Source organism: Xiphias gladius, chromosome 15, assembly GCF_016859285.1.
Source record: "Xiphias gladius isolate SHS-SW01 ecotype Sanya breed wild chromosome 15, ASM1685928v1, whole genome shotgun sequence".
Classification (NCBI taxonomy): Eukaryota; Metazoa; Chordata; class Actinopteri; order Istiophoriformes; family Xiphiidae; genus Xiphias; species Xiphias gladius.
In genome coordinates, this window is record NC_053414.1 from 25,198,859 (window position 1) to 25,210,459 (window position 11,601).

The 11,601-nt window shown below is 44.2% G+C and overlaps 1 protein-coding gene across 1 annotated transcript in view; it reads left to right on the forward strand.

The window, feature by feature from the left end:
* The window catches only part of bcl11ab (BAF chromatin remodeling complex subunit BCL11A b), a 34,733-nt gene extending 30,957 nt beyond the window's left edge, over window positions 1-3,776 (forward strand). Inside the window, exon 3 of the mRNA XM_040146361.1 lies at window positions 577-3,776. Coding sequence (XP_040002295.1) covers window positions 577-2,543 — 1,967 coding nt within the window. The 3' untranslated portion in view covers window positions 2,544-3,776. The remainder of the gene's footprint in view (window positions 1-576) is intronic.
* The last annotated feature ends 7,825 nt before the right edge of the window (window positions 3,777-11,601 follow it).

An 11,601-nucleotide genomic window follows, 5' to 3' on the forward strand; every position in this document is an offset into this window, starting at 1 on the left:
CTTTTGTTACCCATACGCTCACTGGAACTTAATGTTGATTTGATAAAATTATAAAAGGCATATTTAATCTTTCGCATATATTATAGTTCAGGATCTCAGATTTTTTAATAACAGTTTTAAAAATGCATTGCACAGTGTGTTATGATTCAATCATACATAATCACAAAAGTAAAAAGGTAGCTTTATCCAATCATTCCGTGCCATTTCAAGATTTTTAATATCTTTTTTAAAGCTTTGATCTAATCACAGCCATTTTGACTAGAAATAACTAGTGATGTACACACACCAGGGCATATTTTACAGTGCTAGAAAATGAAAAAAGAAAAGAAAACAAATGAGCTCCTAGTTTAAAAAAATGAAATGGGTTTGCTGCCACATTCTTTCAGTTTTTGATGATCATCATCATTGGACATTTCACTTTCATCACTGAAGTGTCATGAATCTTTTTAAATGATTCTATAGTGATGGTGTAATGACACCTCCTTGTTCATCAGTAAGTTGTTGCTTAAGTCCTTTTATCATTTTATCAGGTTGATTAAAATTGAGTTTCTCTTTGTGTGTCCCTTTTTTTGTCAGATAAAGATGAGCCCAGCAGTTACACCTGCACCACGTGCAAGCAGCCCTTCACCAGTGCCTGGTTCCTGCTCCAGCATGCCCAGAACACCCACGGCTTCCGAATCTATCTGGAGAGCGAGCCTGGCAGCCCCCTCACCCCCCGTGTGGCTGCAGCTCCTGGGATGGGGGGTGACTGTGCCTCCTCCCAGCCTCCCCTCCATGCTGTCCACTTAGCTGACGGCAGTCCTTACAGTCTCCTGAGGATGCCAGGTTCTGGGTCTGGCCGGGATTCGGCATCCACACCTCGTGAAGGTCGCTACCCCCGGACCCCACCGCTGTTTAGCCCGCCACCACGCCACCACCTGAGCCCAGATGACCTGGCCCTGGCAACCCACCATCCCAGCGCCTTTGACAGGGTTATGAGGCTCAACTCAGTTCCACTAGAACCCCCTCCGAGCATGGACTTCTCTAGACGTCTACGTGAGCTGGCTGGGAATGCCACTGGGGCTTCCCCACCTCTCTCCCCTAACAGGCCCAACCCTATGCAACGGCTTCTGCAGCCATTCCAGCCAGGTTCGAAGCCTCCATTTTCAGCTACACCTCCCCTCTCCACTTCTCAGTCACCTTCTGGGTCACGCTCCACCCCCAACGCCGTATCCAATGCAGTCCAGCCAGGCACACCTCTAAAGGCAAAGTCTTGCGAGTTCTGCGGGAAGACCTTTAAGTTCCAGAGCAACCTAATCGTTCACCGGCGTAGCCACACAGGGGAAAAGCCATTCAAGTGTCACCTCTGTAACCATGCCTGCACCCAGGCCAGTAAACTGAAACGACACATGAAGACACATTGTCAGAGCAAGTCGTCGGTGCTTAATGCCAAGTCAGATGATGGCCTCTCGACTGCGAGCTCCCCTGAGCCCGGTACTAGTGAGTTGATGGGTAGTGCCACAGATGCCCTTAAGTCAGTGGTGGCCAAGTTCAAGAGTGAGAACAATGGCCTGATGCCTGAAAATGGAGAAGAGGAGGAGGAAGATGAGGAGGAGGAGGAAGAGGAGGAAGAGGAAGAGGAGGAAGAGGAGGAAGAGGAGGAGGAGGAGGAAATTGAGAGTAAGCCTGGAGTGGAAGAAGAAGACGCAAGGAATGACTATCGTTTCAGCCTGCGGCTAGAAGGTGCACGCCACCACCAGAACAGCGAGGCCCTGCACCCACGCCGCCGGAGCTCGTCCCAGGAGCCCGGTGATGAGGACTCGGCCATGGAGTCGGACCGGGCAGATGATGGAACCACGACTACCATCAATGGCCTGGGTTCTCTATCCACTGAAAGCCTTTCCCGGAAGCTGCTGAGTGGTGGGGTCAGCCCTGGCTCCCTCAGTCCCCTGTCCAAGCGCATCAAAGTGGAGAAAGACCTCGACCCCCCCACGCCCACTATCCCAAACACAGAGAACGTCTACTCCCAGTGGCTAGCTGGCTACGCTGCCTCACGACAACTCAAGGACCCCTTCATCAACTTTACAGGTGGGGACTCAAGACAATCGCCCTTTGCCTCCTCATCGGAGCATTCGTCAGAGAATGGCAGCCTGCGCTTCTCCACTCCACCTGGAGAGCTGGATGGGGAACGGGTCGTTTCAGGACGCAGCGGCACTGGCAGTGGGGCCAGCACGCCCCACGGGAATGGCAGGCCGAGCTCCAAGGATGGCCGCCGCAGTGACACTTGTGAGTTTTGTGGCAAGGTGTTCAAGAACTGCAGCAACTTGACAGTGCACCGACGCAGTCACACTGGAGAGCGGCCCTACAAGTGTGAGCTGTGCAGCTATGCGTGCGCCCAGAGCTCAAAGCTCACACGCCACATGAAGACCCACGGACAGATGGGCAAGGACGTGTACAAATGTGAAATCTGCCACATGCCTTTCAGTGTATACAGCACTCTGGAGAAACACATGAAGAAGTGGCACAGCGACCGCCCTCTGGCTAATGACATTAAGACTGAGTAGGCAAAGAGCAGCATGCTGGCAGCTCTCTCTCTCTCAGCTCCCCTGGCTAAAAAGCGACCCTGGCTAAATAGCCGATAAGTGAGGGGAAAGGACAACAGGGTTAGACACCAGTACACAGTACAGCCCTGTTATAATCCCCGACTGGAAAAAGCTGAATGCATGATCCATCATTGGGGCAATACTATTGCATCAAACGCAAAACGTTTTGAGCCTTTCTATTGTGCAATAATTTCCACGTTTTGTATTTTTTGTAACTGGACAGCATGCTCGGTGTGTTTTGGCTACAAGTGAAAATTGTCCTCGGCTGGTGGGTTGGTTGTACATGTGTTGCTGTTGATACTTTTGATTTTTTCAACATAAAAAAAACATTAGTTATGAGAACCCATGCTGCATACAGTACATACTGTTTTACATATCATGTACAGTTTTGTGTTCGAACATAGTGGACAGTGTCATATTATCAAAACATCACGACAAGCAGGGTCACACTTAAAACTGATCTTTGTGAAAGATTTTCCATGCAAGATTGAGATAAGAGATATATATATAAAAATTGGGCTGCCTATGAAATGCTAGGCACTGGCGCCATTAAATATTTCTTTTACAAACAGCAATGAAATTAACAATATGGTGTGAAATGACAACAAAGAGTGCCTTTGATATTTTACCTGCATTAGTTAATCCTCCTTTTTGCTATAAGCTCGGAGTTTCAGCTATGGAAGATTACAGGACATTTTTGTGCACATATGGAATAAGCAGGTACTTGCATCAAGCACCTGCACGACCCTGTTGTTTTGTGACTTAGCAGAGCATAAGGAACCAGCTGAAACAAAAACGAAAAAAAAAAAGATTATGTGTATCTCCGGTAAATCATTTATCTGCCTGACTCATGTATATTGTTATTCTCCAGATTATGATTCTGTTTACTGGCATGTTACATGCTAAAAAGTAGTAGGAGTTTGGTGTGTAGAGATTCGTTTTAGGTGTTTTTATTTTCTGGTGCACGTGTACCATACTGAGAGGGTACTCTGACGAGTCGTTTTAACCAACGTAAAGCTCTTAATTTTCCAGAGTGTTTATTTTCTTTGAAAATTAAAAGTTTGCAGTTTTTTTTGTAAGTAGCACAGAATTATGTTTCTTCGGTGTCAGCCAGGCAGGCAGTGTAGCCAGCAGCCACTTGAAGACCACAGAGTGGGTTTTAGTTGTTCCAAGCCAGACAGATTTTGGGTGAGGGTGGGGTTTTGTTTGGGTGTATGAGGGTAAGGGTGGGTGGAGGGTCAGTGTAGCGGGTGGGGAGTGGGTTGACCAGGTGTCTCTACAATTCAAATGTTTATGTCCTTACTGCGCTTATTCTCTGTACCACATTAGATCTTAGAAACAATTAAGTAATCTGAAAACTTTTTTTATCAACTCACATTGGAAATGATCTTAAATGGACGTCCAAATCAAAAGCCAAGAATCTGAATTTAGTAAAAAAAAAAAAAAATTTCAACAAAGTACCCCTTCTACACAAGTTTTTAAGACTAACATTTTCACATTTTGTGTTCTTTTGAGTTAACATGCTCTAGACCTCATTGTGGTAGTTGTATCTTTAACTCCATCCCCTGTCATTTTGGATGATATAGCACTTGTCACTCTGCCTTGGATTCTGTATCTGTCTCTCTAATCGGAGGTACAGTGGTTGAGTATAAAATGAGGACCGGATTTCAGATCTGGGACTACCTACGTGCACTGTTCAATTTTCCCAGTTTACAGTCGGACGCTCAAGGGAAAACTTGCTCTTATGCTGACAGATTAGTGTGGTGTCATTGCTTTGCATTAAAAACAGAAAAGAAAAAAAAAAGAAGAAAAAAAAAGAGTTGAACAAGAAACTGTCTCCAGCCATGTCTCCTCCTGAGAACTGAACATCAGTTTGACTCTTGGGGGTGTCAATGCAGGAACCGCCATAGAAACATCCTGCTTCATACCAACTATATAAATATACTGCTCATTACAGAAAGATAAAAATTCTACAAATTTGATTTAAAAAGATAAGTAAATTGTGTTGTTGATTTTTTAAAGTAACAGTTCAATATCTTTAGGGGAGAACCTTATTTAAATTTTGTTTTAATTTTTTATTGTTTATTGTTGTTTCTCTTCTCTGTCTTGGTGACATCCGGCACTTGATCACTATGTAATGAATTGTGATGAACATGTCTCTCATCTTTTTTGCCTTTACTATACACAAGTCTTCAGGTTGAACAAGAATTTGCGTTGGGGAGAGATTTATGATATATAAATATATAGAGAGAACCTAAAACACATAGGAAAATGCACACTCATGTAAGTTCCTATGTTCAAAACACATTTATGGTCTACTTTTTTCCTGTATTTAGAATGGTATTTGAAATTAATGTTCACTTAGTGTAGGCACTTATAGTATTTATGTTGGAGCCTGTATTTTTAACTGTTTTGCCTGTACTCTTTAAAGGTTTCAATGTACCCTTTTTTTCTGTAGTGAAAAAAAAATCCCAACAAGCTGCCACCGTATATTTTCTTAATTTGGCAGGATAATATAGTGTGAATAATTTGTATGCTTGAAAATAAGTATGTTTTTGAAAAATAAAATGTCGTGGTGTTCCCCATGGGTGAGAGGTCATATAATGGCCTTTTCAGGCAGTCCCGCTGGAGTGACCACAATGAGGTAAAAACAGGTGGTTGTACATATCTTTTTAGTTTGTTTTATATATTTTTCTCTCCTGCCATTTTATATGCAGTAATACAAGCTATTGTTGGGTTTTCTCGGTAGCCAACTTTTTACTGTCCTTGAACATGTACCACCTGATAACATTCCAGCCGTTTTTGAAAAAGACCTTTTGTCATATGCAATCAATCCAACATCAATCTGAAAAGCATTTTTTTTTTCTTGCTACAGGTTTTTTTTTTTTGTAATTTTGAATTTTGTTTTGTCATTGCCAAAAGAACCATGGTGCTTTATAATTTAAATATGGTACATGTCATATGCAAGGCATATTCTAAATATAACTGAAATCATGGAAAGAAAAAAGTTTGGTACACATTATCATTGCTGATGGCATTGAGGTACATTTGAGTTTTCAGCCTGATTTCATCCTGTGTTCTGTATTTACTCTCAAGCTATTTGTTCTGAACTGAACTTGAAGTTGACTTACGGCATTGGTCGACATTATTTATTATGAATATACACACACATACTCTGTTCAGAACAGAGTCACTGCAAAACAAATCAGTTCATTTTTCTCCCTCCTGATGAATTGTGATGGCTTAATTTCTCTGTTTGATGACCAAAGGTCATTGACCAACATTTATGAGTTCTTGCTCAACTTACAGATTTTGTTGTTGTTATTTTTCAGTTACGGAGATGCCACTCTATTTTCAGCTGTTGTCTGCATTATTCTCTTCACTCAGCCATTTTGTCTTGAGAAAAATAAAAAGTATTACATACATATTGGAATTTGGTGCTTTTCTTTTTTTGTTGGGATCCGCATAAAATATAACACTACATAAGGCTGTTCAGAGTAGAGAGGACCACCAGAAGACACATACATGAACATACAGGCAGTTTAACATATTCAACATTTCACTTAAACCCACTGTGAGTATATTTGTTTGGTTGTACGGCGCCCAGGTGTGTTTGCATGGCTCAGCCTGAGTCACCTGTCATGGGGGTGGAAATTCACTGCCATATTTTTGGTCTGTGGCCTTGTCAGGTCAGCTAAGCGTCTGTGTTATATCTCAAACAACCCTCCCATCTCCTCCTCTCTCTCTCCCTGTCTTGCCCCCATCTCCTTTTTTTCTTACCCCTCTCTCAGTGTTCGCTCTTTCTTTCTCCTTTTCTCTTTTTTCATGTTGCTCTATCTAACTTTATATATCCCTCTAAGTCCCAATCTCTCTTTTTTCTTCCGATCTCTCCCCTCCCTGTTTCTTCCTCTCGCTGCTGAAGCACTGGAGGGCAACGTGACAGACTAATCGCTCTCCTTGTCCGAGCCTGGCGCTGTTTGCCTAGCAGGGCCAGATTAAAGTTCACAGATAGAGAAAGGTTTCTGCTTAGGCCAGGTGTTGACAGTTAAGATAAAGCAGGGTTGCAAGGAAGTGGGGGTGGTTAGGTGGGTGTTGGGAACGAGGAATTGTTAGCCTGTGTGTGTTCTTACACATATATGCACTTACAATATTGAGGAGGGTGGTTACCCCACCCCCTTGTCTCTCCCAAGTTCAATGTCAAGAGAGCAACAATGCTCTGGTCCACAAATCCCGCCACCAAACAACCCTTGCATAGCAGACATACTTTTCCCATAGCAGACTCTTGGACCTTGCCTACCATCCCCTGCCCCCTCCTCTTCCTCCTCGTGTAGACACATGTCCTTAACTCGTAAAAGTAACAGTCATAATTCTTTGATTGAAAGGAGAGTTTTCAAAAAGGTTGTTTGCAGGGAATAATGCCTATAGTGCCGTTTGAATAGCTTTCTTCATCAAACCTGTTTTTCATTTGTAAAACGAGATGTTGGAGAAGATAAAAAGTGTTATTTTTGTTACTCTAATTTTTTGCAAGTCTTAGGGGAATACACTGATTCTCTGTTGAAGGGCAATAATTTATTAGTTCATTATGCTAATCGTAACTAGTTCACAAACACTCATGAAAAGATAAAGACCCCCCCTTTGCTTTTCTGTTCCTCCCCCACTTCACGTCTCTCTCTGTCCTGACTTGCCTTCGTGTTTAAAGCAGGGGAGGCCTCCCAGGCGTAGCTGGGGAAATCCTGTCCAGGAGAGTCTGCTTGCTGAATCAACTCTCTAATCCTCCTAATATGCCACTTCTCCCTGTCCGCTGCTCTCCCTCTATTCCTCTGCCTTCCTCCTTCTGTCTGTCGATACTGTCAACTGTCAGTGGATCGTCTCTTCTCATCTCTCCTCTCCCTCCTCTTCTTTCATTCCCTATATTATATGCACTATGTCCTGCCCCGTTTCTTTCTCCACTCCTCTTCTTCTAGTTCTTGCCTCTGTTTCAGGCTCATTTTTCCTGGGTTTGAGCCTGTCTCACGAGTGTCAGTGAGTAGAGGAAGTCTGAAGAGCAGAGATGGAGAGGCAGACTGCAGCTGTGCTGTGGTGCAGTGAAGAGGGGGCCTCGTCCGGACTCCTTGGAACAATATAAAAGCACTAATCACCCAGGACAGCTGACACCCACTGCCTCACACATATACACACTGCTCCTCTCACACACACACACACACACACACACACACACACACACACACACGCCCACACACGCCCACACACACACACACACACACACACACACACACACAAAGATCTGAGGATTGCCAGTATAGGGTGGAAGGAGCGGAGCTCTGTCCAGACAAGACTTGCAGGTCTGGCCCAACTAGAAAACAAAGTCTGTGTTTTGTCTATGGGCAGCGATGCTTCGGGGCTGAAAGTGCTTTCTCACAAACATGCACAAAGGCACGTACAGTGTGGCTATGCATACACAAACTCATACCTACTGTACAACAGACATGCATGCACACACATGAAAACTTAAAAGGCCTTTAAGCACACAGGAGTATACAGGCAAATTTCCCCTCATGCACGTTTGTACGCAGACACGGAATCAAACACACATGCTGACGCTGGAACACAAACCACATAATGGATTGGGTGCATGCACACTCACAAACCTACACACACACACACACACACACACGTGTGTACACAAAAGTGTCCTCGGGAATGTGACCTTTTCCCAAAAGCCTCCCTTTCCTGCCCCAGCTCCCCTCCCCCTCTGGCTGTGTGAAGACTGAAGGGGTCAAGGGTCAGGTTTTGGGGGGCTGGAGATTAGGTTTCACATGACTGAGCACCTTTGTTGGGGCAGGCCAGCAGAAAGGAAACGTCCAGGAGGGTAGCTGTGTCTGTCTGAGGAAAGAGAGAGAGCGAGAGAAGGGGGGAAGGGAGAAAAGAGGGACAGAGGGATGGATGGAGGGATGAGGCTTAAGTTGAAGTTTGGTCAGGCAGAGGCAGCTGAAGTTGACGTGCAAGACTGAGGAGGAAGTTTTTAAGAAGGAAGAAGAGACGGGGCAGAGAGCGAGAAAATGTGAGAACATGAAAGAGTAAACCAGAATAACCTCACCCGCATTCCTCCCCCTATAGCTCTGCTTGCCTTTCTCCTTACACCTCTCCCTCTTTTAACTCAGTCTCCTTCTCTCTCATTCTCTGACCATGCGGCTTCTGTGTCGGGCTGCGGCCAGCCAGTGTCCTCAGTGCCTGCTGGCTACGCCGATCTCCCTCATGACCACACAGCAAGAAGAAAGCCCCTGCCAAAATAGTAAACTGGATCACAGCAGAACCCCCCCCTTCTCCTTCACAACATCTGAGTCGTAGTCTGCCCGCTAGACAATATGTGCTGTAACTGGCAGTGAAAATCTTGGCAGAGACCTGGATTACCTCGCTTGTGAAGTATTGCTTTAAATGTCTATGTATGCGTTTTTTTTTCCTTTTTCCTACTTCTCAGACGTAGAAAGAAGGATTTTAACGACATGCAAGAGTTTCAACTAAATGAGTCAGAGAGGTGGGACTGGTACTGCTGATGGCTTCCAGATAAGCTGAACACTTTGACCCCAGAGTAAAAAAGAAGGACAGGGGGCGAGGGGTGAGGGGGAAAAAATGTCTTGAATACAGCGCTGACCATAATTGAGTGGCCTCTTTCGGTTTCATGGTGCGCAATCAGATATGAGCCTCAAGGTATTGCCTTTATTCCTGACCTCTTGGACGTCTGACATTCCTAAAAACTCACTTTCCGGTGCCACAAGTATTTGTACTGCTTTTTGTGTGTACAGTGTGTGCACGAATACATAAGGGCCAGCCTTGTACAGGTCAGCACTATTTCAATGAAAGCTGCGCTGTACGGTATCAGTGTGTGGTTGGTCTATCGCTGAAGGGGTTTCCTTTGGCACACTGCAGGGGTGGCTCATTCCAGAGCATGGGTGTTGGAGGGGAGGGGGGGGGTCAGGGGGTGAGGGAGGTGGGGCGGGGCAGGGGCAGTAGATTCCACAGACCGACTGATCTGACCTTGAACCACGGGGTGTGGAGCTCAGAGTGGCACCATGTTCTAACTGTTAAAGCCATGGTGCTCCACCTTGGCCAAAACACTCTATGTTTACATGTGTGTGTCATGCTCTGTTAAATGTGGATAAACGGATGCACAGGGGTGTTTTTCTCACATGCACGCATATGGCTGGGTTAGTGTAAGCTTACGGTCATATTTGAGCGTGTGTGTTCTCCAGGTGCAATGCCACTGGCAGAATTTATATGACCAGTAAAACAGGGTCATATTATCAGTGCCCTCTGAGTTGCGTGTGCTTTTCAGTGCACCTGCATGTGTGTCTATGTGTGTGTGAGCTGTATGCTGTGCGTGCATTGGGAGACAGTAGGGCGCCTGTTTACTGTCCTGCGAATAAAAAGGCAAAGTTCATTCTCTGGCCTCTTCATGCCACTATATTTCAGTGTCAGTTAAGGCTGGACAGTAACTCAGCAAATACATCATTTATAACTTGTAAACTCTGTCAGCCATGACAGCTGGGAATCTCTGATTGATTTTGGCTGATTTTTAACAGCAATAAATAGGAATTGTCTTTACTTGGAACGTATTGCTATTTTCATTTCAGTTGAGTTTTTTAAAGACTAATGCTTATACTTTTAATATCTTTAAAGCAATGCTTCCACCTTTTGGGTTGAAGTTTATTTTCCTTTTTGCTGAGAGTTAGATGAGCAAATAAACAAGATGTGATGTGTTAATTTGTGGCTTTAGAGGTGCTGGTAGTGGAATTTTGTTATCTTCAGACAGAGTCAAAGTAGCTGTTTCTCCATTTCCTTACTTTATGCGTAGTTAAGCTAATCGACCACGGGCTGTACCCATAAATTTACCACACAGATGTAAGCATTGTATTGATCTTGTCATTTTAGTCTCAGCAACAAAGCAAATAAGTTTATTTCCCAAAACGTTGAACTATTCTTGTAAATTTAGATTGTTTTTAGGCAATAAAATGAAATTAAAGAGTATTCAGTTCTTCACTATGATTATTTTCCTGGAATTGTGGATAAGCCTTTATACCACCACTTAGGGAGGTGGAATCTTCAGAACATATTACTGCACAACTTAATGAACAAAGAAACTGTAAAAAATAACAAAAGGAAAAAAATGTACATATTTTTTGATGGCTAATCCAAAATTTCTGTGGGGGTGTGGTATGGGGTTTTACTGGAGCTATAATCTCAGCAGCCCAGTATCACTAAGTATTATGTCCACATTGGGCAAGTCCACATCTCATGACTTCCGTCCAATGCCAAAGGTCAGTGCTAATGCAAAAGTTTTTTTTTCCCTTTATTTATTCATGGTAGATTGACTGAAAGGCAACCTCTCTTTTACAGGAACGCCCTGATCGCAATCTCACAGTTACACACGTTGACAACCAGAAGCTGCCCAGTACAACCACAGTCTGACCTGTTGGCCGCTGAGCAGCTCCACTTAGGCAGCTGGAGTTAAGGGCCTTGGTCAAGGGCACCACAGTGGTGTTGATGAGGAAGGAGCAAGCACTACTTGTTTTTCTTTTACTTTTCTCGCCCAGCATTAATCCTGCTGGTCCAGAGATTGAGCCAGTGACATTCCAGTCACAAGCTTGCTTCTCCATCCTTTAGGCCAGCATAGTGCCCTACCCTATATGTAGTGAGGTGAAATGTAAAGGTGTGGTATGCGGGGTGGTGCCTACCACAAGGTGTAGCTTGTTTGACTTTCATGCAGGTGACCAGAGTTTGCCTTCCCTTAAAGGCCAGAAATTAAAGGGGCACTCCACCATTTTTACACATGAGGTTCAGTTTACTCATCATGAGTAAAACAACCCTGAGGACACTGGACACAATCTTAGTAGGGAGCCTTGGCTACAAACTTGGGGCATGAAGTTTAAAATGTATTTCTTGTAAGTCCATCAAGTTTATGGAACTGCAGTACTAAATTACTGGAGTGCCCCTTTAATGTCCACAATCTTCCCCCCAACTT